The 25,273-nt window shown below is 47.4% G+C and overlaps 1 protein-coding gene across 6 annotated transcripts in view; it reads right to left on the bottom strand.

Moving 5' to 3' along the window:
- Positions 1–10,081: 10,081 nt before the first annotated feature.
- Positions 10,082–25,273, bottom strand: part of TNRC6C (trinucleotide repeat containing adaptor 6C) — a 112,125-nt gene continuing 96,933 nt past the window's right edge. For 4 of the 6 annotated variants that reach the window (XM_064467245.1, XM_064467243.1, XM_064467247.1 and 1 more), the window contains 8 exons: positions 24,881–25,048; positions 23,557–23,748; positions 23,271–23,414; positions 20,276–20,392; positions 17,721–17,915; positions 16,303–16,373; positions 15,403–15,542; positions 10,082–12,398 (listed from right to left, as the gene is read on the bottom strand). In XM_064467245.1, coding sequence (XP_064323315.1) covers positions 12,038–12,398; positions 15,403–15,542; positions 16,303–16,373; positions 17,721–17,915; positions 20,276–20,392; positions 23,271–23,414; positions 23,557–23,748; positions 24,881–25,048 — 1,388 coding nt within the window. In that variant the 3' untranslated portion in view covers positions 10,082–12,037. The remainder of the gene's footprint in view (positions 12,399–15,402; positions 15,543–16,302; positions 16,374–17,720; positions 17,916–20,275; positions 20,393–23,270; positions 23,415–23,556; positions 23,749–24,880; positions 25,049–25,273) is intronic. The other 2 variants (XM_064467246.1, XM_064467248.1) reach the window with 1 other exon arrangement.

The following is a 25,273-nucleotide window of genomic DNA, read 5'->3' as shown; positions in this document are numbered from 1 at the left end:
CTCCCCCGTCCCCACCACTGGCTTCCCTGGGCAGACCAATCGCCCCCCCAGGGGCTTCAGGACCCCCGCTCCCAGCCAGCCCCAGCCCAAGACCTGCGGGGTACAGCAGCCGCTGGCACCGAGATGCTGACCTGGATGCTGGAGCTGTAGAAGATGCAGAAACTGAGATGCTGGAGGTGCAGGGACCCTCTCCCCAGGCCCGCCTCCACGCGCCCCTGCAGTACTGGGCTCCAGCAGTGAGACGCTGGAGGAGCTCCCCCAGCAGCACATGCCCCACGCGCGATGCCTGGCTGCATGATACAGCCCCGCTCGGTACCAGTGGGCCAGGTTCCCCTCCCCTCCCCCTGGCTGCCGCAGCCCCACAGGGGAAGGGGGCTCGGGGGGGCGGGCAGGGATGCTGTTGGGATGGAGGGCAGCGCTCCCCAGCTTTTCGGCCCCTCACCTGCACAGCCCCCCCTCTGGGACATTGCAGGTTTGGGGTTTTTTTTTGACAATACCCCCATTAAATCCTGTTGCACAGGGCTGCTTAGCCGAGCTTACGTACGGCTGCCTTGGAGGCCGCGGTTTGCAAGGCTTTTCCATGCAGGGGCGCCGGCAGGACAGGAGCGTTTTAGGCATGGCCTCCCCATGGCTCTGCGCAGGATGCAGGGCAAGGGAGAGCGCAAGGAGCCTCGGCCTGTGCCAGCCTGCAAGGCACCCTGTTTTGCTGCAGAAAGGTTATACAAGAGCTGTAACACGACAATGCAAACAAAGCCGTGCGGTAAAAGCCCCGGTGCCTGTCCCTGAGGAGCGCTCTGTGCCGCACACAGGGCTCTCCTCTGAGGCAGTGTGAGCCCTGCCTTGGTTTCTGCCTGTGTGCATCAGCGCGCTGGGGCTCGAGCGGCGCTTCTCCTGTGACAGAGCCGGGCAAGACGTCACCCCACTGCAAAGATGCTGAGTGAGGTTAAAAATAAGCAGGTCCTGTGTCTCATGGCCTGAGAGGTGGGTGTGCAACCTGTGTGCATCTCCTGTTTTAGCAGAAAAATCCAGCTAAGGGCACTCCCAGGGCAGCTGGGTCATGCAGGGGTTGTAAAGTCCTCCTGAGAGCTAGGGCTGGCTTGGTATCTCTATGTGTGGTGAAGAACTAAACACCTGCAGCTCATTTGCTTTCAACAAGTAGCAAAAAGCGACACGGCTTTTCTTTCCCAGATGCTGCTCACAGCTATTGAACACAGCATATCTGCAGCTGACTCGAGGGGACAGCGGGCGAACACAGGCAGAGCATGCGATAGACAGAGCCATGCACACACGGGTTGGCCCGAGCTGTTGCTGCAAATACCCCTCAGGCACATGCCTAATCAGAGGAGCAAAATCTGCCCCTCCGTCCGCTTCCCCTCGCAGGAGGAGAGGGGAGCCGGGGCAGCTGCTTTGTGGCGGGGCTTCAGGGGAAAGCCTGGGGGGAGCAGGATCCATCCAAACATCCGTCCGGGTCCCCCGGCTCAGCTCTGTTCTGAAGCGCTCGGTTGTCCCCAGCAGAGCTGGGGGGACAGAGGCATTGACCGTAACCCCAGGCACCCGCAGCCCGGGGCACCTCCCTGCTGGTCAGGGGGACAGCAGATGGGGGGGGCTCGTGCCTCCAGAGCAGCTGCTCCAAGCCCGCCAGTGTAGAAGTGAGATGTCCGTGACCGTGGCCAGGGGTTAATCAGGGCCTGCTGGGGGCAGCAGGGCTGTCGTCTCGTTAGCTGTGTGCCGGAGGCTGCTGTAATGCCCTGAGGCACAGGATCGGGGAAAAGCCTCAGTCCCCAGTGAGCCATGCGCAGGCACGACACCGCTGTCCCCGGGATGGCACCTGAGGCGGCAGCAGCGCTCGCTCTCCCGACCCTCTCTCTGGGACTGGAGAAGTTTCATTGCTCAGGTCCTCTTAATTATCAGTCATTCGCATTGGTTTGTCAGAGCTGGGATGTTATGTCCGCGTGCCCAGGGCCTTGGTATTAGGGAAGGGAGATGTGCTGTGGGGTACTGCAGCGGAGGGGACGACAGTGGGACGAGGACACGGGGGTCCCTGTCCCTGTGGGGTGACCATGGACAAGGTGCTTTCCCTTCACAGGGCTCCTCTGTAAACCACAACCCCTCAGAAGCAGCAAGGCCTGTGCCAGGACACACACCTGTGTGTCTCAGTGCTGCCCTGGCTGGTGCTGAGGTCTGTGGTGCTGCTCTTCTAGAAAAAACACTGCACTGAACTTGACCCATGCACGGCAGAAGCAAGGGCCGCTCTTTTCATTCCCAAACACCAGAAAGATCCTGAAAGCCTTTCCACTGCAACTCTTTTCCTTCCCTTCCCTTCCCTCCGCCTCCCCCTTTCCCCAGTTCAACCGTTTTACTCCAGACTCGCCTGCAGAGCAGACGCCGGCCCTGTCCCCGCGCTCGCCCCCGTCATCCCCTGGAGAAGGGCTCCGTGTGATCCCTCCCGGTCCGTGCCGCACCACGTAGCACAGCCCATCACGCCACCCCGCGATGCTCCTGCTTGATTTGTGTACACGAACCATCAGGGAGCCGCAAGATGCTGCCTGCGCGAGCTGCGCGCCGTCGAGAGCCGCGCGGGCCCGCGGGGGGACGTCGCCTGCGCACCGCCACGTGCCTCACCGACGCCGGCTGCTGCGCCTCGCTCGGGCCCTGATGGATGTGACGCTGTGGCACCGACACTTCAACCGAGGACACCAAACGAGAAAGCAAAACGTTTCAAAGCGAAAAGCAGGGCTTGCTCGTTGAGGATGTAATTAGCTGTATTCGTCTTTAGGGCCTTTCGCTAAGGGCGGCTCAGCGCTGGGGAAACCACGCCAAGGGCTCTGGAGAGAGCGAACCCGCTGCCCGCGAGCCACGCGACGCCACGAGCCCGCGCAGGGCTCTCCCGGGGCGGCTGCGGTGGTCCCGGACCCCGCGCTGCCCGCAGCGGCCGCAGCAGCGCCCCGCGGCTCCCCCTGCGAGGGCAGCGCCCCCCCTGCGGGCGCCTGCCCTCCTCGCTCGCCCGCGGCCGAAGCCGGCCGGGGGCAGCCCCGGCCCCCGCGATCGCTGCCTGCTGCGGCGCTCGGCGCCCCCGAGGGCCTCCCAGCTACGCGGCGCAGACGTCACCTCGAGGCGCTCCCAGGGACGGGACTTTTTAACACGCATCGATCAGTTCAAGCCTCCCCTCGCACACGGGCGCGCCCCAGGGCGCTGCAGCCCTGCCCGCGGGCGGCGGCACCGCGGCGGCCCGGGGGGCTGGGCATGGGGGAGTTGCGGGGGGGGCCGGCTGCCCAGGTCGGAGGGGCTGGGGGGCGGGGGGGGGGGGGGGGGGGGGGACTGGAGGAGGAGGGGGGAGCGGGGGGCGGGGGGGCAGCGGGGCTCCCCCCGCCCGGCGCTCGCTCGCCGCGGGGCGCTGCCGCCATCTCGTGGGCGAGGCTGGGAACTGCAGCCGAGGCCATCTTGCGGAGGCCGCTCCCCCATTTCCTGCCGCAGCGGAGGCCGCGGCCATTGCGCGGCGCACCTTGCTCGGCGGGGCCATCGCTCCTCCTGCGGGCGCTCGCGCCGGGCCGTGCGCAGCCCCCGCGCGGGCGGGCCTGAGCGCTCCCGCCTCGCCCGGCCGGGAGCGACTGCGGGAGCGCGCGCGCCGGGCGGGAAGCGCTGGCAAAGAGGATTTACAGTACTTCTAGCCTTTAAAGCGACAGCTCGGCTGACGGGGGGCAAACGAGCAGAACTTTGCTTGGTGCAAAAGCTTCTCAAAAATCAAAAGCCTCCATTTAGGAGCCTAAAGTAGGCCACAAACACCTGAGCTCGTGCCCAGCTTCTTTCTGGTGCTGAGAGTCCAGGCAGCCTTCAGGAAAGGCAGCGTAAGCTCTTGCACGCTCGTACCTCAATAAGCCAGAGCTGTCGGTCCAGCCTGGCAGAGGAGGAGCGGGGTTTGTTCTGCTGACGCCAAGTCGCGCCACAAGCAGGGGCAGCAGTGCCTCCCCGGGCCTCGGAAAGGCCGCCGGGCCTCTGGCGCCGAAGGAGCCGGGCAGAGGCTGGGTGGGCCAGCGGCCTCCCCAGAAAAGCAGGGATCTCCCCGCTGTCCCGTGGAGCTTTTCGTTAACCGCTCCGTCCATCCCCACCGAGGCTCTGGCCCTTCGTCGCCGGGCGGCAGAATCCAGCGGGGCCCGTGCTGCTGGAGGCCCCGATGCCCCTTGCCTTACAGCCGTGTAACCGGGCGGGCAGGAGCCGAGATGCCGCTAAGCGGTCCCCTTGTTTTGCAGACCACGAACTTCTGGCCGCCGCCGTGACGCACAGTAAAAGACTGGGTAAATCCTCTAACTCGGTATGTCTGCTCTCTCGGGTCCCATGGAGGACAGAAGTCACACAGCTGATGCCTCTCTGGTCTGCCCGCTGACTACGAAAACAGCAAAGCATTTTTAAGAATGCATCAATCGCTGGTTATGCCAGACAAATCGCGCAATTTAAATGCCCTGTATTGACAGGAACACTAAGAATAACCCCATCTGGAAAATGTGACATTTGGCCTCCTGGCCTTGTTGAAGTCCAAGTGGAAAAGGAGGTTTCTTCACCCATTTCCTTCTAGGATCGCTTCAGCAAGGTTTCCCTCTTTCTCAGCTAGAGGTGGTGCCCACAGTGGTACATCGGCACCGTCTTAGAATTCTACAAAATAGATACAAATGTCAGTGTCTGAACTATAAGGCGATAAAGATCACTGTCTTTGCTTGGAGGTGTCCGTGCCAGAAGACGTGATCTCTAACCTCTGTACGGAGCCCGTCACTTTTGGGTACTTTCTCTTCCTCCTGCCCCCCCCATCTAGGGACACAAGCAAAACGTACTCTGTGTCCTAAGTGTCATACTATGAGGGTTTAGTGCTTTGTGCTTAATCTCCACTAAATGATGAAAAAATAATGTTCTGCTGCAGAGTATTACGCTTTATTCTGCACCAGAAACTGGGGTTTATTCTGAACCCCAGTTTAAAGCTGTGCTTGAAGGTAACACCAAGGGGTGCCCGAGGCCGTGTGCCGGAGTCACTGCTTTGCTGGTCCCGAGTGCTCAACTTCACGTCTTGCAGCTGTGTTTCTGAAAGCCCCAGGAAAAGGTAGTTTTCAAAGGTGCTGAAGCACCCTGGGGGAATGATTCTGAAACCGCTTCCAACTACGCTCCCATCCAGGTTATCGTGCGCCCCCTAATTCATGAACAAAGAGGCAGCAAAAGCTTAAAAAGCAGTTCAAAACAGGGCGTAACCATGCTGATGAGCAAGAACCAAAGGCTATTGGACTAACAGAGTAAGTTGGCCATAGCTTTAGAAGCACCTTACTGCACACTCGTGTTTACATATTGGTGCTATAGAGAAACCCCATCACTGAGCCAGAGCTACCAGGGGAAAAAACATATTTTTTTTCCTTTTAATTTTAGCAATTTCTAGCTATTTCAGAAATGAAACTCTCCTACAAATCAAGTAGCCCTTTGCAGGCTTCCTTCTAGTTCCTTGTAGCCCTGACCGCGAGCTCCCGGCCCGCCTCACCAGCCTGCCTTCTCACCTGCTGCGTCCTGCCTTTGATGCTGCACGGAGACGTGTTGGCAAAGCGCACCTCTCCCCATCCTGGTAGGCTTTTGGAGACTTCAGCAAAAGAAGCTCCGCAAGGTCATCAGAGCTACTTGCAGTTACCTACAAGCTGTTCCGTGTGATCTTCCCAGAAACGAGAGGCGAGGGCCGCTTAGCTGTGGGGACTAATGCCTGTCCCCTCTTAGGTAGGTCAGGCGTTTTGTGCTTGTGCGGAATCTCCCGCCGAGCACAGGGGTGGCGTTTCTCGGTGGGCGCCTCTAGGCTTCACACTGGTAGAACTTGCAATTAATTACCTGCAGAATAACCGTCTCCTCTGCCTTTGTCAGAAACGTCCCGTCTTCCGCAGGGAGAGAAGTGTTGGGAAGCAGACAGACACATCCCGAGAAAAGGCAGAAAAAGTGGGTCCCACTTGAAATCAGATAAAACAATGGAAAATCTGCCCTTTCCTGCTCCTATGGGATACAGCCAGTAATGCGCAGTTGTAAACCACGAACGCTGTAGCCAAAACAAGGGAGGAGAATCTGCTCCTTTCCAACACTGTCCCTGAGCGGGTCTTTAGTCTGCTTGAATAATTTTTTTTTGTATAAATTAAGACTCAGTTAAGCTACGTTAAGTGGGCAAAGGATCCAGATAAAACTACAGAGAAGTTAAAGAGCAACCTGCTGCAGTTTTGAATATTATCACATCCACTCCCCTGAACAAAATGAATATTTAAAACAATAAACTATTAACTCAGGACAGACTATAGGCAGCTGGGGGTGGGGGGGAGATTTCTCCTCAAGAGTCAGCAGCCGCACAGCTAGTCCAAGGCAGGCCCCCGTTACTAATACTGCTTATTGAAAGCAAAGCAATCTTCCAGCCTATTGTGTTTGATAACCCTGAAATCATGACTGCGCTGGGACCACGTTTTCATCAGAGAAAATTTACAAGCCACTCGTTTCCAATGCGTCTGACAGTAAAAAACAAACACTGGGGGCACACACAGGACAAAGTGCCATATTCATTTCTAATGAAACGCTTTTCATTAGAGGGCAGACGACGGTGGGGGCGCGAGGGGTTTCGGTGGTCGGCGTGCCTTGTCCTTGCCAGGCTGGACTGGCCGCGGGGCGCTGGAGCCCCGCAGCCTGCGGGGAGCGATGGTTAACCCGAGCCATCGGGCAGCCGCTGAGGAAGACGCGGGGGCCCCGCTAGAGCGCGGGCGCGCCGGCCGGCCTCCCTCGGGAAAGCTGCAGCGCGGGTGGGTGCGGGAGGTGCCTCTCCCAGATTCCAGGAGCACACGGGTGTTACTGGGAGAGACCCCTTGGGAACGGTGGGGAGCGTGGGAGGACCAAGGGCGGGCTGCTCCCGTAGACGTCAAGGTTTCACGGGCACGTTACGGCCTTCGGAGCAAGGCAAGGCCCTGGGTGAAACCAGTCCAAGAGCCCTGCAGGGAGCTAAAGCCATCCCCCACGGTCCGCGGACGGGCCCGAGGCCGCCTCTGAACCCCCGCTAAAGAGACCATCGCAAATTGCAGACACTTCCACACATTTACGGAGCTGTCGGTTACCTTGGGGTTTGCGGGGCACGTGGGCTACGCCAGGCATCCGCGCAGTTTGCACACAGAGTCCGACTGAGCTCAGTATCCGATTTTTCCAGACGCCCCTTCCCTAAGCCCGGCTGCGCAGGGCTCGAGCAGAGCTGGCACGTTCAGCATCGACTCCGCGGCACGATCCGCACGCCTCCGGCCGCCCAGCGCGTGGCCTCTCACACCTGCAGCGGCAGCTCACGTGCAACGTCGCGTGATCCTGCAGGTCGCCGCGGCAATCTCTGATCTGGCGTCGCAGGATCGCTCCCACCACAGCTGCCCGGCACCCAAACCCTAAAGGGTTTTTCGACTCCATTTCCAGACTTCCAACTCCAATAATTCTTAACATATACAGATATCCATATACAGTTTTTAATTAAAACGCTCCTTCACAAACACAATCATATATTGAATCATCAAGAACAGTAATATATTTTTGGAGCAGAAGAGCAAAACGATCCGCTCTGCCCGTGCCACCCACAAACTAGACAAGTAACTAAGAAGAAGTTTGACAGTTTCAGACCACTCAGGAAAGAGAAATTCTCTTGGCCTAGAGACAGGGGAGCCATGCAGTGAAAGTGCGACGGAGGGTACAGTAAATGCAATACACAGAGAAACACAGATTGCTAGAAATGATTGCTTGAGAAGATTCTGGAGCCACAAGGAGAACCCTTATCGTCAGGAGCTATCTTTACAGCTGCACAAACACCGGGTAGCATTGAAGCAGGAGAGAGTATGACACTGAAAATAAAGAGCTACACAAACACTAAAGGATAGGTTTTGGCCAAAAGCCGCATTTCTTCTACTATTCCAGGGTGGGTAAGGAATTTAGCAGTGCATCTGATTTACAAAAAGCCATCTCTGCCAACCCTATGGAAGACAAAAGCTCTCATTAGCCAAAACATCCGACTCCCTAATGGACTTTGATGTCGAGGCAAACAAAACCCAGGGACCCCGAAAGCCCTCCTTGCTAAGAAAAAATCCCAAACAAAATACAAGCTAAATAAAAAAACCAAGGAAGGAAAAGGGAAGGCAACGCTCTTCCAAGAGTTTCATTACAAACACCTGGAAGAGGGAAAGAAAAAAAACCAAAAAACCCAAACCCCCAAAGAACGGAGATGGGAGGGGACGCAGTTCACAGTAAAAACCAACTGCGGCAACAGGGTGCGACTGCGGGGCCGTATCGATAACGCAACCAGCACAACAGGCTTCCGCTGGGTGTTTTAGCTAATTAGATAACAAAAATTAACAAATCTAGGTTCAGGGATCACTTCTAACTGTGTCATATGGGCAGCCAACTGCCAAGGGTCGCCGGGTCCCCCCGCCCCACCGGCCCTTCTCGTCCGATAATCCCAGTGCCGGCACGCCCGGGCCGCCGCGGCGCAGGCTGTCGCCCGGGGCCGCGCGCCGCTTTCGCGTTAACCAGTGCCTCGCGGTGGCCGTTTCCTCCTCAAGTGACCCAGCAGGCTGAGCTGCGCCGCACAGGCTCCAACCGCTGGAGGCCGGGGCCAGAGCGGCCGGGAGCGGCACCGTCGGCACGTCCTCGGGGCCGCTGAGCGGGGAAGAGCGGGGTTCGACGGAGGCGGGACGGGGGCGCAAAGCTCCGCGCTGGACGGGGGGCGAGCAAGCGTGGGCCCCTCCGCGAGCCCTCTGCGATTCCCCCCTACGCCCAGTGTTGGCCACCGCAAACACCTTCCTAAACTGCAAAACCTGACAGGCCAAACATGAAAACATTCTGGCGTTTCTACCCCTATTTTATTTACCGGCTGTTTGCCTGTCTCATGAAACTTAGTGGAGCCGGCAGTTTACAGCCACAGACATCCAGGTCCACGACACGGGAGGCTACGGGGGTGACTGAATGGCAGAGCTAGAGAGGAGCCTTCAGCCTCGCAGCATTCCAAGTGTTACAACAATTCATCTGCTATAGTACTAAAGACATGAATAAATGAGAAAAAAAACATAATTCCAGCCAAAACCAAGAAATTATGACTGCTTTTTGTGCAGCACTCTTGGACGCGACATGCGAGGTGTTCATGGCACAAGCTTGTGAGAAAGCCGTCACCGACAAGCACCGACTCGGTGTGTGACTACACGTAGAGGCGTGATTTGCCTGGCTGTACGCTTAATTCTCATTAATATTGAAAGAGTTAAACTTCTTCCATGAAATACCTTAACAGATTTAACAATAAAAAAAATTTTTTAGTATCCCCTGCATAAAAGAAAAATACACATTATTTGAACAGCCAAGAAAAAATCTGCAATTTATTAAGTTTCAAAGAATCTTCGTACTCTTGAAAGCAACTTCCGGTGCATGTTCTTTTAACAATCACATTCTATGAGGAGAATAAACATTAAAAGCCACAATTGTTGTTTTTTTTTAATCTCAGAGTTACAGACATCTTTAATCCAAAAGGAAAGGCAAAAAAAAAAAAAAAAAAAAGAGCCCCCAAACAAAAACCCACCCCCCAAACCCTTAAACAGAAATTTTCATTCCCAATTTTAAAATATCAGGAGTTTTTCTACAACTCAATGCTAAACTTCAGCATGGAAAACTGTATGTAAACACGCACATACACACATACATATTTTATATAAGAGTGTGTGTGTGTATATATAAAATATATATGTAGGAGGCGTGTAATGGCAATGAGATGCAATTACTCTGAGGAGAAGTTATTCAGCTAAATACACTACTAAAACTTGAGAAAAAAACAAGTCTTGAACCCAGTTTGTGCATAGTTCATGATCCTCTATAAAACCAGCTTTTGTTAATTTGCAATCTTGCAGGACCCTTTAAATCTGATAAAACCATTAAAAAGCTAATTAAAAAAAAAAAAGTAATGCACAAGTTTCCTGATCCAAGCAGGCAGGGAGCACAATGTTCATATAATTTTTAAAACATACTTGACGTGTATGTTATTCCATTGTCTTTCTTCCTTTCAAAACAATCAAAAACATTGATCTTTTTTTAAACATAAAGCGATTTTTTTAATATATAAAGCACTCTTCAAACATCTATTTCTTTTGAGTCCATTATTTGGTAAATATGTAACTGCTACACATTAGATTAGGTATTTTCTTCTTTCTTACTGTCTTTTTTTAATTTTATTTTGTTTTTTAATAATATCTTCAGTGCTAGGAGTTGGGTTTTAAAAATACATGAAATGGTGTGGAGTTGCTCCTCGGGAAACCCGGCTTTCCTGAGACATCTTCCACCATGTGCAAGATAGTGATCACAAAGTTTTCGCCACTTTGACGAAGAGGAGGAAAACAACAACAAAAATAGTACACAGCAATGGCCAAAGAAAAGAATAATACAACAACACTGTTCAATCCCAGAGCTCTGAAGTAGCATATCTTCATTCTGAAAATAGTTTTCTTTACGATGGAAGTCTTTTTTTTTTTCTTTTTTTTTTTTTTTAATTCCTTTTTTATTTTAAAGTTTGAAGGAGAAAAAAAGGTCTGTAAACAGGTGGGAGCCAAAACTCCTGGCTCCTCCAAAAGCAGTCAAAACCTATGTCCAAGTGCTTGTTTCTGTTCCTGCTTGCAAGGGAACTATCCGCTCTTTACAATTATCTATGGCCACAGTTCAACAAGAGTATTTATTTTAAACTTTATATTCCGAATGGAAAAATGGTGCAATACTCCGGTAATAATTTTCTTGCATTAGTCCACAATAAAAAGCCGCTAAAGGTAGATATACATATTATTCTCCAGAGATACACACTGTAATTTTTAAGATGCGATAAGAGTCCTTGAGTAAACATTACACGTGAATTGTCGCCGGCCCCTTCTATCAGTTTCTTTTTTTTTCTTTTTCTTTTTCTTTTTAACATTATACGATTAGCTACAAGAAGGGCTGCGGACACTCAGTGCAAAGTTAGAAGCTAACAACAATTAAACATTTGACCAATGAGCAAATAAAAAGCATATACTGAATAAAAGGAGAAAATTCACACTTTTAGTTAAACCGCACGTGGGCACACACGTACAGGCACACGCACGCACAAGCACGCTCACATACATACATCTGTTCCAAGAAAAACATATAGTCTGAACTTTAAAAAAAAAAAATTCGTAGAGCCTGTTTTTTGTGTACTGATGCTGACCTGGAAGTGTAATAATTAGACTAAGAAAGTGTTCACATTTTGTTATTGGCCTGCTGGATTCAAGTATTTGCATGTTGATATGTTTTTTTTTGTTGTTGTGGTGGTGGTTGTTGTTTGTTTTTTTAAAAAAAAACTTTCTATATTTTTGGGATTCAAAAAATGACATGAAAAAGTAATGAAGCAAGGGTAATGTGCATAGGCAGATCCATGGGAGTAGTGGACACAGAGATACCCCAGCCCTGCCCTCCCTCCCCCCCGCTCAACCTGTACAGTCCATAGTTACCACTCAGATTCATTACTTTTCTGTACCAATGGTAAATATCACACTTCACCCCTTCTGATTATTGGGTCCGCCTCTGGTAATGTGCATAATAGTCACAGGCTCATTTTAAATAGGCTTTCATTTCCCCCTTCCCCCACCCCCACCCCCCCGGCTGATAAAATAACCCTTTCCAGCCCAAATTCTGAAAAGTGCCCTTCATGATAGACCTATTCTAAGCAGCTTTTATACTTGGTTTTTAAAATCACCATACAAACATAAAAAGACAACATAAAACAAAAAGCCATGAAAAAAATAAAACCTGTCATTAGCACGTGACACTGACCAAAAGGAGCCCATACTGTTTCATGAACAGTTCACAAGGACTTCTGCAGTTTCATATTCGATATTGGACAGAGGTACTAAAAAGGGCTGCCAGTCTGATCTGTTAAAGCTGGATTCTTCATCAAGCCCGGGACTGGAAAGGGTTACAATTTTTATTTTTCCTTTAGTGCTGATGATTGTTATTTCCATTTTGTTTCTCTCGTTTCCTAGATGGACTCCCCACTGAGAAGATCACCTGGAAGAAGAGTATTCAAAGGTGTCGGGCTTCCGATAACTCTGCCGTCGTCGGTGCTGGGGGGTCCCCAAAGGCTGCTGGAGTACTGAGGCACCCCGCCCCACAGCAGGTCGCTGCTCCCCTTGCCCCCGAGGCAGGGAGCGTTCCAGTGGCCGGCGTCGCTGCGCACCAGGCCGTGGGAGCTGCTCGAGGAGCCCAGGCGGGTCTGGTTGGTTCCAGTGTTGGACTGCCAGCTGGACGTGGGCGGCAGCGGCTGGCCTTGTGCTAAGAAACGGTTGACTTCTTCTTCACCAGCGAACTCGGCCAGGATGGTAGTGTTTCCCAGGACACACCTGAGGGCAAAAAGAAAGGGTGCAGCGGCATGAAGCACGGGGTGCAAAGGGCGCGTTCGGAAGTAGCCGAGATGGACAGGAACCCGTTCTCCCCCGAGCTGAATCGGAGATGAAGATTGGTGCCACGTGTGCTCAACTTCACCCGCCCCAGTCTCTTGAACAAAGGGTTCTTTGTCCTATTTTCTATTTACCTTTCCACAACCCGAGGCAAACACACAGTGCCACGTGTGCGGAGACACCTCGCTAACTAACGAGCGTCACGGGAGGCTGTACTCTGTTCAGGCATAAGGATACAAGCACACAGCATTACCATAACAAATGACGCCGGTGACGCCACATTCGTTATCATACGTTGTGAAAAACTAGTCTCTTCTCATTAATTTGTCACCCCAGAAGATATTCTGGTAGTTAAATCCTGCAACAGATCCAATCATTCACTGGGTATTTTAAAATCTACTCATCAGGAAAAGAAAAGCAGCCCCTCTTTTTTTTTGTTTTTTTTTGAAATCTGCGAGATAGACGAGCAGAGCAGAATTCAGGCACCCTGCACCTCAGGATGCCCACTGCCCTCACTCGACAGCAACGTCTCAGTCACAGCGAAGGCTGAAACGCTGTCTCTAAGCCTGTGCTCACGCATCTGCTAACAGCCTCCTTTCCTCACTCTCACTTTTGCATAAATGTTGGTGCTTTTAGTAATTCCGAGCGCTGGGCAGCGGGACCTGTCAGAATTACGGCACTTTGCTTTACTAAAAAGATACAAAACACAGATCCACCAACGCATCGTAGAATGTAGCCAAGCAAGCTCCAGGCCACGAGGCCATTACCTCCTCTTCCTTTCTAAAATATTCTCAGAGGTTTAAGAGTCTCAGAAAATTAGAGATCCTCCTTTTTTCACATGTCACAAACACATATGCTTTCATACCTTTAAAGGTTTTATCCCACCACAACATTTAACATGAACTCTTCAATGGACAGTTCAACTCTTCTGTGTCTAATGCTAATTCCTGCTTTTATTTAAAGACATACTTGGAACCCGGTGGCAGCGTTGGGAACGCATTTCCAACATCTGCACTCTGAAATTTGGTCTGTTCTTCAATGCAGCTCAGCAGTCTTCCTGCAGAGTTGAAGGTTTTGCCTTTCTCCCCACCCTGTTTCCTGAAACCTCACTTTTCTTCAATAGCATGTTTAAAAGTCATTTCCTTTGTACGTGTTTGACAAGAGTAACTGCACGGCCAAGGCAATGGATGCAGAATTCTTCCAAGAACCCCAGCTTTTATTTTCTTCTAGAATTTGTTTTGCAACCTAGGATCTTTTCAAGAAGAATGGAAGATAAATGTACCTGGCACTGCCTGCCTAAACCTGCGGGCTGCCGGTGCTAGTTCAGTCTCACCACCGCACGGCAGCGGTAACCCCGAACTCGCCGGAATACAAACGTGCGTGTGACGGCTGCTCCCCCGTGCCTGACCGCGGCCTCTGGAAGCCATCAACAAGCAGAGTTTATGCAAATGCTCCTTGCTGAAAATCACGTCGTAAGAATTTCTACCTTTCCTTCGGAAACTATGCATAAAATTCATAAAATTTAAAATTATTTTCCAAAAAGAATTAATCGGTGTTGCTCCTAATTTCCATAGCAAACACCCCCGCAAGCAGAGACGGAGAGTGTCAGCGAGCTATTCTGGTACCAAATCAGACGGGATCTCAGACTGTTGGCTCTGCGATGTATTTTCCAGTGATCAACTCCGTGGAAACCTCCATCTGCGAAACAGACAGCGGCTGATACCTCTTGGAACTCTAATACTGTCCTGTTGGCTTCCACTCATCCCACTGCATTTTACCATTGCCACCCTGCCAGCAAACCAATGGCACAGAGAGCTCAGCCCTCTTCATTCAGGTCTGGCCTGTGCTTGCCAGCAGCGTAACTACAGTTATGCCACAACCTATTAAAAAAAAAAATAATTTAAACAAAAAACCCAATTTAAACAGAGGCCTTCCAGTTCACTGATCTGGAAGGACATTGCCATGTACCTATTTAAACTACACACTTATCTTGAAACCTGCATATTAATTTTGCCTTTGGCATTATTTATTTTACCTGATGCCCACATGTAAAGTGGTGTAACTAAGATGGGTCAATTTTTCACCTCCGATCGTTCTGAATGCTGCTTCGTAATGTTTGATTAAGGAACGGTCAACAGTTAACAAAGCAACACGGTCATTAACATTATTATTATTACTACAATTTCTGCTAATCAGGTTTGTAATGGGAAAGTAGTTGCGACTTTCCATACAGAGTACCCATTGCTCCTAAATCTCTAAGCACCGGGACGGCAATCAGGCCAGTAGCGTAGCTAATTCCAAACGCTGTTTCGCTACAGTCAGTATTTTTCATTACACTCATGCTATAACCTGTTGCTAAAGAAAATTGCCTTTCAACTCTAAGCACCTAAGCAATCATCACTCTTCATACTCTTAATCCTCCCCAATGTCACTGATTTTATCACTCAAATTCTCCATCTCTTCCGTGGTGTGCGAATTAGCCCCTTGGATTTTAAAACACCTAAAAAGCACATTTTGTTGTCGTACATTTCTTTCAACTTCTTTTGTAACTCCTTTAAAAAAGGTAATCGCCATGAACGCAGTCTTTATCATCATTTTGTCCTTTCTGTTGCTCTCTAAGCTAAAACCCCGTCTCATGCTCTCTTCTCCCTGAGCTTTCTTTGGAATTCTTACCACATCTTACACATTCTTTGCAGCCTTATACACGACAAATCCTCACTGTGCACATTATTAATGGTGAATATCTATTATTAAGCTTCGTAATGACCTCTTAGTAGCATCTCAGTATCCAGCCCCCAATTATTTTCTCTCTCTCATTAGGTAGTTTCCTAAGTCAGATTAAACTAACGAGTGATCAGTTCCAAGTCCCAGCAAATAAATGCCTAAGAAAATAGTTTCTGAGATAAAGCTGGCTTCATAACAAAGGAAGGAGAGAGCAGAAACGTACATATGCAGAGACTTTTGGGCCTTGGCTGCTTCTTCCTTGGAGCTGTATCGGACCACAGCATTCCCTTGCGTCAGGTTCAAGTGGAATGTTATTAGAGGGCCATGTTGCAAACACAGTGTCCGCAGTGTGGAACCATCAATCTGGTAAGAGGGAAGGGGGGAAAGGTTATCTGTATTTTTGTGATTTTACTTTAAATGCTTGTTAATTAAGGAAGTTTTAAAAGCTAAAGAATAAGTACAGGTGAAAGGAAAAAAAAAAAAGTTTTTCTTCCGTAACAAAAATTTCTTTGTAGACTCATCACTGTCTTCACTGAAGGAGGCATCCTGTCTTTTTAAGACTTCCCTACAGGCCAGTGCACAGAATTTCCCCAAGTTAGGTGACACAAATTACATTTAGCATTAGAAGTCCAGAGAAGTCTAGAAATAAGTCAAAGGAAAACCACATCGTTCATAAATACAAGTAAATTTTCCCCAAGATTAAGTTGGATGTCTACGTTCAAGGCTTTGTTACTTACGTCCTTCCTTGTGCACGACGCTACATGGAGGACTAGAGGATCTGGCAGACTTCAGAGAGGAACCCCCAAACAACCCCAAGGGAAAAGCAGATTTTACATCTCCCTCTGCTTTTAAACACCATTCACCTCCAAACTTACACATACGTAAATGGTTCACACTGAATGACTAAATACAGTCTTAGAAGTTCATACTTGATTTGACAGCACTTTGGGAACTTAAACTCCCTGCAGAAGACAGACACTTGTAATAAATGCAGAATAATGATTTTTCCCTTCAAACGAACCTAAGGTTGATAAATGTTGTTCTTATCATCTCTTAAATCTCTTATCAACTCTCAAATGTGGCAAGTCTCTTTTCATAACTAGTTGGGTACAATTCTGTTTACCTGGGGTGTGAGGTTTCGAAGAACCAGCCAGCTGCTTGTTCTCCCTGAGCTGTCAGTACTCCAAGCAGAACCTACGGTACAAATTCCACAACAAAACATTTTATCATGATGTGGAGAGCACATGACAAGCGAAGAACTTATCTGGAGTCACAACACACTAGCAAGCATTATTGCTGCTGAAAACAAATCTTACAGCAGTTTCCTCACATCTTGATTTATTGCCTTCTTCAGAATGAAAGGTGGATGAATGAAAACCTGCTTTTGTTCCATTTAGAAGATCTGTGGCATTTTTCAGATTCCCACAATAACGATTAGAACACTAGTGGCTGCAGGTATGACACTGCAACAAACTGCATCTTCAGGTTACATTAGAATTAATCTGGAAGACACATTTTAAAAGCAATTCAGACGTCCCAGCTCAGATTTGCTGCTTGCTATTAAAGATTTTTATAGCACTGCAGCATTCTGCTATCTTGCCAATGACAGATTAATGTATATGACTTATTCAAAACAGATATTTCTGCCCTGACAAGTTCTGATTAAAGATACAAGGACATAACCAACAAAACCTGCTTTTCCAACTTCAGCCTGGTGTTTTACAATGAGAAACCCTACATGCTGGATATTTACGAGTGGCATTTGAGAAACCGCAGTGCTTCGACAGTCACATGCGTGACCACACTCCAGCTCCAGAAAGAATCCCGGCACCAGCAATATCTGCCCACCAGGTGGGGTTTTGGTGAAGAAAACTGATACAAAATAAATGGCAAGAGGAAGGAAGATCACTTAATTCCCAGCTTAGTGAAAGCAGATTAATAAAAGTCAGCTTTATGAAATAGGTGTAATACTTTCAAAGCTGACGATACTTCACAAACAAACGTGACAGAGAGATATATTTATACAGCCACATCCATGGCTTGTCCTATTTGTGTTTAAGCAAAACAAAGACATCTAAAAAAGATGTCTGCATGAAAAAATGAAGACATTCCCTGAGGGCCCTGCAATGCCATCAGGTCCTAAATGCTTCACATCCCTGCTCCAAGAACGCGTTCCGTATTAAATTCCATGGGCTGATTCACTCGTCTTGGAACCTCGCAGGCAGTCATAGATCTTACCACAAAACAAGGGATGTGTTTTAAAAGATATTTTTAGAAATTAAGGAAACGGGAAAAAAATCATCGTTAAACAGTTTCGCGATTCCTACGTAAAATTACTAATGTGGGAGTTTCATTACAACTTACCCTACCTAAAATAAAGAGACATGAGCTTCACCCCCGGCAGACACTCCTGCATTAAGCCTCAAGCGTCTGGAGCCTAGCGCACAGCTATGGGGCGCCTGACCATCGCAACCCAGAACAAACGCACACAACTACAGCGGGAATGCACCGTGGTGTTACAGAGCACCGAGTCGGCAGTACCGGAGGAGTAGGAGCTGGTCCAGCCCAGGGGACTGGCACCCCACGTAGATGACGGCTTGGTGTTTGTTAAGCCTGGAGGTGGTCTCGTAGGAGCCGTAGTGTTTCTGGGTACCTTCCATAGTTCATGGGACAGAGAGGCTTGTGTGTGAGAGATTGGGCCAGAGGACCACGTAGACTTGATGTCTGACAGTTTACCTGCAATAGAAAACAATACTTTTGTGTATTTTTAGTTAGCAACAAGTGTTAGACCAGGTAGGATGGGTAATCGTCACGCTTCCGCATTGACTATATCCTGCCCGTTTTTCAGGAGAGAACAGAATAGCATTCTGTACCATCCAGTGACGTAAATCCTATATCCTTTGAACCTACTTACACCAGTACTTACATTTTCAAAAAATTTATATTTAAAATTTTCTCACAACACCTGATACGTATACAGTTCCCTTTTTAAAATCTATTTTGCTTTGTCATAAAAGACAATACATGAAAAAAAGACCAGAAAATGGACTGAAGTATTTGAAATCTGATTTCATCAAAATTATAATGAAACACTTCAAGATTGTCCCTCTCAAAGGTTTAACAGAACTTAACCACTTTTTCTTCCACAACTCATTTTATCTAATATAAAGTAACCAGTATATCCATATGTTCTTCTGATATATTATTAAAATTCCAAAGATCAAAGACCAACAAAAACTGTATTTCTGAATATTCAAAGTAACAGATACTCTTTTTTCCAGGTGGCTTTGAGAAAAATGAAGTCTTGAGAAGATTAGACCACATCACAACCTGTCACTCTTTGTAACTTTTTACTGTTCAGTTTATTTCCCTAATCAGTTTTAAACTATCTTACTACTGTTCCTGCCAAACCAGAGCTTTACAAAAGAGTACAAAACCCAAGAACAAGAAATACAGTTTAGCACTCACAGTAGCAGACAAATTTGATTCAAATTACGGATACCAAACCAAAACCCTTTATTCACCTTTAGACTTACACATCCCCACCTTTCTTCCTTGTACAACATATGTTGTGAAGTTAAGAGTCCAGTTTCCTTGTCACAGCACAGTCCCACAGTTCCTAACATTAGCAGCACGTGTGTGACTGGAATGGACTGAAACGGTCACATCACTGTCTCCTCTGCCAGAGCAAATGATACTGTGATTATGCTGCCATAATGCTTTAATGCCCGTTGCGGGCAGTAAGAAAATACCTGGTCTGACAAAGTTCAAGATGTGAAAACCTCGTGACTTTGTTTTTTTTTAAAGCCTGATTTGAACTGGCAGATTAAGCTTATACTGAATCAGTGCTTTGCATCAGGCTGCCACTGAGTCCTGAAGCCAAACTTACCGGTCACCAAATCACAGCTGCGGTTGTACCACACACTCCCCAAATTACCTCTATTTATCTATATCATTCAACCCAACGATTTTACACTGATTCAGAACAATTTAAGTGAAAGGGCAACCACTCTCCCATCTTCTTGCAAACTGTAGCAACAAAAATAATTTGACAATAATGATGAGACATTAACAAGGGTAAAATGGTGGGGGAAAGGGAGAAAGTCTGAGGTTTAGAACTCAGAGCAGCTCAGCCTGCCATGTAGCATGATACATGCACATCACCACAGATTAGATGTTGCTATGTCACTACTTTTCGTGGGGTTAACACAAAGATTAGGTGGTGCTGCAAAAAAATAAAAAGCAAATAAAGCAGAACTGCATGGCAGATAAAAGAAAAGCAAGCCATTCCTTTCCTCGCCTTTCATTGGAGCCAAACATTTCAAACCACCCCTTTTTGTTTTGCGTTCTGCAGTATGACCCGGAGGTTGCACCTTCCTTTGTTCAAACAAGTGGAGGGTTTTCACTGATTAGATATGGGAATGCGAATACAATCCATACAACAGCCCCAACACATTTTTATAACGGGACAAACCGGATATTTGGGTAGCCAGTTCGCAAGCAAAGCTCCCATGACTTGCAGAGAGAGATGCTCCAGAATTTATAGCTTGTTAAAAAAAATGGGGCAATCATGTACCAGCTCAGTCATACAGGGGAGCATCAGGCTTCAGACTGACTATTAAAGGACATTTAAGAGCCCCAGACGCAAGCCCTCCGCAGCCATGCAGAGTACCTCCTTGAGGTACCCCTAAACTTTCTCCTGAGCTGAAGATGGTTCACTTTTAACAGTGAGTTTATGAACAAAAATTTCACATCAGCTCATATTGGAAGGTCTAGCAGGGGTGTTTCTACTGAGGTCCTCGGCAATATTCTTCCTCAAAGTTGTAATGGAATAGTCATTAAGAGATCTGGATGCCAACACAGAGCGACAGCACACGGCACCGAGTGGAATAAATACATTTTCGATAGCACAATTCCAGGCACACCATCCAATGCTCACCACTCAAGAGCTGCCAGGAGAGCTGCCTACCCAGCACAGGACTAAAAAAATACGCTTCTGTCTATAGTAGCACTACTGTAATAACTGGGAAAGCACTTGCTAGGGCCTTTTCTCAGAATGCAGAAGGATGCGAAAGTAGAAAGGCCATTTTTCGTACCTGCAATGCTAGGTGCGGATGCAATGCTGCTGAAAGAGCTACTGTAGCCGGAGGCACTAAGCGGCCAGGCACTCGATGAAGGCAGCGTGGCATTCTGAGATGATGTTGGGGATGACCCTGCAGAACCAGCAGAGAAGCAACTAAGAAAGATGGGCATAATGATGTTTGGTGTGACATAAGCAAATCTATTATGTGCAAATACAAACCATGCAAGGCATTCTCCTTAATCAGCCTGGTCTCTGAAGTCTGGGAATGAAATGTTATAGAAAGCATGATAAAGTGAAGTTGAAGTATTTAGTAGAAAAGAAAAGAAAGCTGGCACGGTAGCAAATGTGCTAGTGCCTGTGCAGAAGATACATGCTGCATTTCCTTTAAGATACGTGGTGCACTCAAAAAAGAAAGAAAGAAAAAAAAAAAATCAGTGTTCAACTGTTTAGTCTCAAGGAATAGGCTTCATTTATAAAGGTGCTCCGCCGCCTGACTTGAGTAATGGCAACTGTAGATGAGCAGAGATGCATATGAGAAACTAACCTCTTACCATGGGTGATTTGTCCTAAATTACTCAAGGTAAGCACTTCTACAGCCTAATGCCCAAACACATCTTTAGGTTTTTGCAGACTTTCAGTAAAGCAAGGATACATTTTAGCAATCAATTCTCAAACTGGTAACATTAAATGAAATAGCCTGAAACCACCCTGGTAAATAATTTACAATCTGAGGAGCTATCTAAGCATACATACCATTTCCTTTACTGGCAGCAAATGAAAGAAACTGAACATAAAATAAAATAAAATATCTTCATTATAAAGACCAGAAGAACTGGAAGTATTCTCTCTAGCGACCAACACATTAAGTGTGTATCCTAGGTGACTTATCACTCCTGACACACATAGATGGACTGCGATACTAAATCATCTTTAACTGACTAATAAAAATAGGCAAGTTCTGTGGAAAAGAGCGCTGTACTGAGGTAGAAGGGGGGAAGTGAAAGGAAATCTCATCCCTTGCGGCTCAATATAAAACACAGGCTGTATTTTCAGCTGGAGCAGCAACCAACCAAACTTTGCCTTATGCAGACTCGCTGCGCTCCACAGGACACCCATACAGCCATCAGTCTCAAGCAAAATAACTCTGCATTAAGGCCTTCTCTGGAAATAATTATCCCCCAGGCAGGAGAGAGGGAATTATATCAGATTCAAAGGCCCATAAGCCCACAGAGCTGAAACCGTTCCCGATTCCGCATGGCTAAGACTTTCAGCTCGTAGCAGCCGACCCTGCAAAGCTTTGTTAGCAAAGAGGGTAAAACAAAAATCAACCCAAAAGCTTAGGTTTTGTCTGCTTCTAAGCATACAGTGCAAGGACGGCACACACCACAGTCCAGCCCTCTGAACGGAGGTCAGCTCTGTTAATACAGCCCGCACACTTTGGGCCGCAGCGTTCAGAGAGTCTCTGCCTGGTAGCATGCACTGAAAGCCCCAGTCTCATGTGGAGGGGTACTGACAGTGGCAGACAGTTTTACCTAGGAGCAAACACCTAGGTTATACGAGCATAAAGAGAGAGAGTCAGCAGCCATGTTTTTTTATTAAAATTATATTATTAACGAGCTAAAAATCTAATGAGGAAGGGAAGCATGCATGGACCCCAACAGTCACTGCTTTTCAAAAGGTTTTGGCTCTTGAGGGCCTGTTTACTTCCACGAATATCATCTGTACTGACCCTCTCTATGTAGTGCAATTATTTCTCCATTCCACAGACAGTTCATACACCAGAGCTAATGTATACTTTCCTTCTATAAAGAAGACAGACCTGCAGCAGGTATCCTCTAAGTTACAAGTATAGTTCTGTAGGGCTACGCATTCGGCCTGAAGGGATTCTTTCTTGGGTGCACCATAGCTGAACTGTCACTGAATTATGTCTTTATACTTTCTTTTTTATGACTTCAAACCATCGAGGTTGCCTCTGCCTTGAAGTACATTTGCATCACTAAAAGTTCGTTCAACATTGCTCATGCGCACACATACTTTGTGTTTCAGCTTAAATGAAGATTGCTTTCTGGTAAGAGACAACTAAACTAATTCAAGGCGATGAAAACCCCTACCTCCCTTCCCTCACGTTTCACATCCTTCCACCTGAGTTACCAAGCCCAGCACTGGAAACCCGTTTCAAGGATCATTCTGATTCACAATCTACACAGATATCACAGATGTAACTGCTAGAACAAAATCCATGGTTTTAATCCTGACAGGTCCTTCTTGACAACCTGATTATACTGTTCCTGAGTGTACCAGAGTGCTCTGATCGAGTGGGAATAACTTGCCTATTTTGGCACGCTGATCACAGTTAAACCAAGCCACCTTCCCTTGATCCACTGTCAGTACGTCTAGTTAACAAGCAGCATAGTCCCCATGGTTGGTTGGTTGTTTTGGGGAGTACCCTTTTAATTCTGGAGTAAGCACTGCCAAGACAAAAGGCATGGAAACGGCACTGCGAGACACTAGTTTATAGTCAGTTGCTTGTTTTTTCTTTTCTTTGATGGTTTGGGGGATAAAACAGCTCTAATGTATTTTGCTGATTGATCTTCTAACGAAGCTACGATTAGTTAGTGTGTCAGAAGCCTGCTGCCTCAGCGACGACTGTGGAACTTCTGCATTGCGTCTCCCGAGAACTTCACAAAGCATATATGAGAGACTGGTGAGTACGGAGAGCGAAATCTCGTTCAGAACAGTGTTAGAGGCTACAAAAACTTCCAGTGACCACAGAAGTTGATACTACATCTCAGTCGTTTCCAATATAAAAATATTTACATTCCCATGGAAAACCAGACACCTCGTAGTCCCATATTTAAATCGAGCGTTTCTGGATTTTCAGTCAGAGTCCAGAGCGGAAGCATTACTAGATTAGGATTACATGCAAAAATATACTACAGCCATAAGAAGTCAACTTTTGGAAAGCATAAGAAAGTATACACAGATGTGGAAGTCGTGTGTGTGTTTACCTCCACTCTTGAGAAGATAGCGATTAACATCCTGTATCGTGGTGTTTATGGTAGGCCCAGTGGGAACACTGCCAGGAGTGACATCGGGGTCATTTTCAGGATCAATGTTCTGCAGTCCTTTCCATGGCACTCCTGGATGAAACTCTGTTTCAAATATAATAAAGAGTAAGTAAAGTCATAATTCTCCCAAGTTCCTGTGTATCAGAAGGCATGAAGATCCAATAAATGAAACCAAGAATACATTTTAAGGATATCAGTTTAACATGATTGCTTTGTATTCCGTTACCTGGTGGCCAGTTTATGCTGGAGCCATTGGAAATTTTATCACTATCGGTTTTGGCACGTGACCAGCTGTGAGGAACAGCTACGGGTGGACTGGCAGGCGATTCGCTGTTCTGCATCAGATCATACCGGCCGTAAGAGTCATCAATGGAGGACTTTCCTGGAGGACCAATACTTAAACCTCCAGGTATAGCACCTGTAATGAATGAAACGGAAAGGCTTTGTTTAGGAGCGGGGCTAGTTTTAGGTATGGAATTTCATCAGTTGATACATTTTATTTTCTTTTTCTCTTTCTGTATTACAGTGATAAAAATTAAAATATGAACACAGTAAGCAAGACTGAGCAGCCTTTGAAGCCTTACTAGGAGTTACAGTATGAGACACCCTGCTGGTAAAATCTAGACGTTCAAGTTAAAGAAATTCACATTACATTACTGCCAAAAAGAGACAAAGTAATTCAAATCATTACACTGATGGTAAACAGGGATTTGCTGAGACAGCATACTACGGAATATTATGTAGGCAAGCCCTCTTCTCATCCTCCTCTAGGGGTTTGCTGCTGACAGGATGGGTGATTTGAAATGGCCATTCTCGTTCCTACAAACTATCAAACAACAATTTGGCACAAGCAGTACAGCACTTGCAGAGTAAAAAACTATTGTAAGAGAAATAATTCATGCTGCTCATAATAAAATCCAGGATACAATAAAGTTAACAGAGCACCATGCGCTAACAGAACAAACTTGGTATAACAAAGGAATAAACGACTCAGGAGGCTGGAGGCGTTAGGGATAAAGGTGTTCCAACAGATTAGCAGTCACTTCTGGAAAAACACGAAGTCTGTGCTCCTAACTCCCAGGGTGGGTACTTGTGTAATCCAGCATGCCTTTGTACAGGACTGGCTGTGAAAGGTTAATGATATTGGAAGAACTGTGGGAGAAAGCCAATATAAAGGTTTTTTGTATTGAAGGTATGCCGATCTGGAGTAAAGGGAAGCTTGTGGAGCTTGTGGGACTTGTTTTGCCGACACTAATGGCTTGTTTTACTTGAACTCCATGTTCTGAGCAACAAAATTCAGCAAAAGAAAAAAAAAAACAAACCAGACATTCCTACATTGCATGTAGGAAGCGATAGCTGCAAAAGCTTCAATGCATTGCTGAATGTGACTGCAGAAATCATCTTAAAAACATCACAGTCTGTAAGGGTGCTCTGTACGAACCATTTATAAGCATTTACCGAAAACAGTAACATCAGAAAAAAACATTACAATTGCATCCCGACTCAAGCCTCCGCAGGCCAGACTGACACAGAGGCGAAGTGCGACATACCGTGCTTGCTGGAGTTCTGGTCAAGCGAAGAAGCAGCACTAGACAGATTATCCATTGAGTTGGGGTGTGTCCACTGAGGAAGGCGAGACTGGGACTGGGAAGTGTCCTTCACTGACAAACCACCAGTAATGTCCATGTTATTTACATTCATGTTCGGGTTCAGTCCAGCTAAGGGGAAATAGGTCATTAGATATCCATAATATAATGGAGGATTAAAAGACGCGTTCAAAAATCCAGCTAGAGAAATAATTAGCCATTCATTTTCAGGCACCTGTATGCATGTGTAGTGACTTACTATGCACATTTTCAACCTGCTGTCGAGAACTTTTGCTTTCATGGGAACACCAATGTAACTCCCATGAATCCAGAAAATGTTAAAAAATTGCTAAAAGG

This window comes from Phalacrocorax carbo, chromosome 16 (genome assembly GCF_963921805.1).
Source record: "Phalacrocorax carbo chromosome 16, bPhaCar2.1, whole genome shotgun sequence".
Lineage (NCBI taxonomy): Eukaryota > Metazoa > Chordata > Aves > Suliformes > Phalacrocoracidae > Phalacrocorax > Phalacrocorax carbo.
The sequence above is the reverse complement of the archived record's forward strand: the minus strand, read 5'-3'. Positions and strand labels throughout refer to the sequence as shown.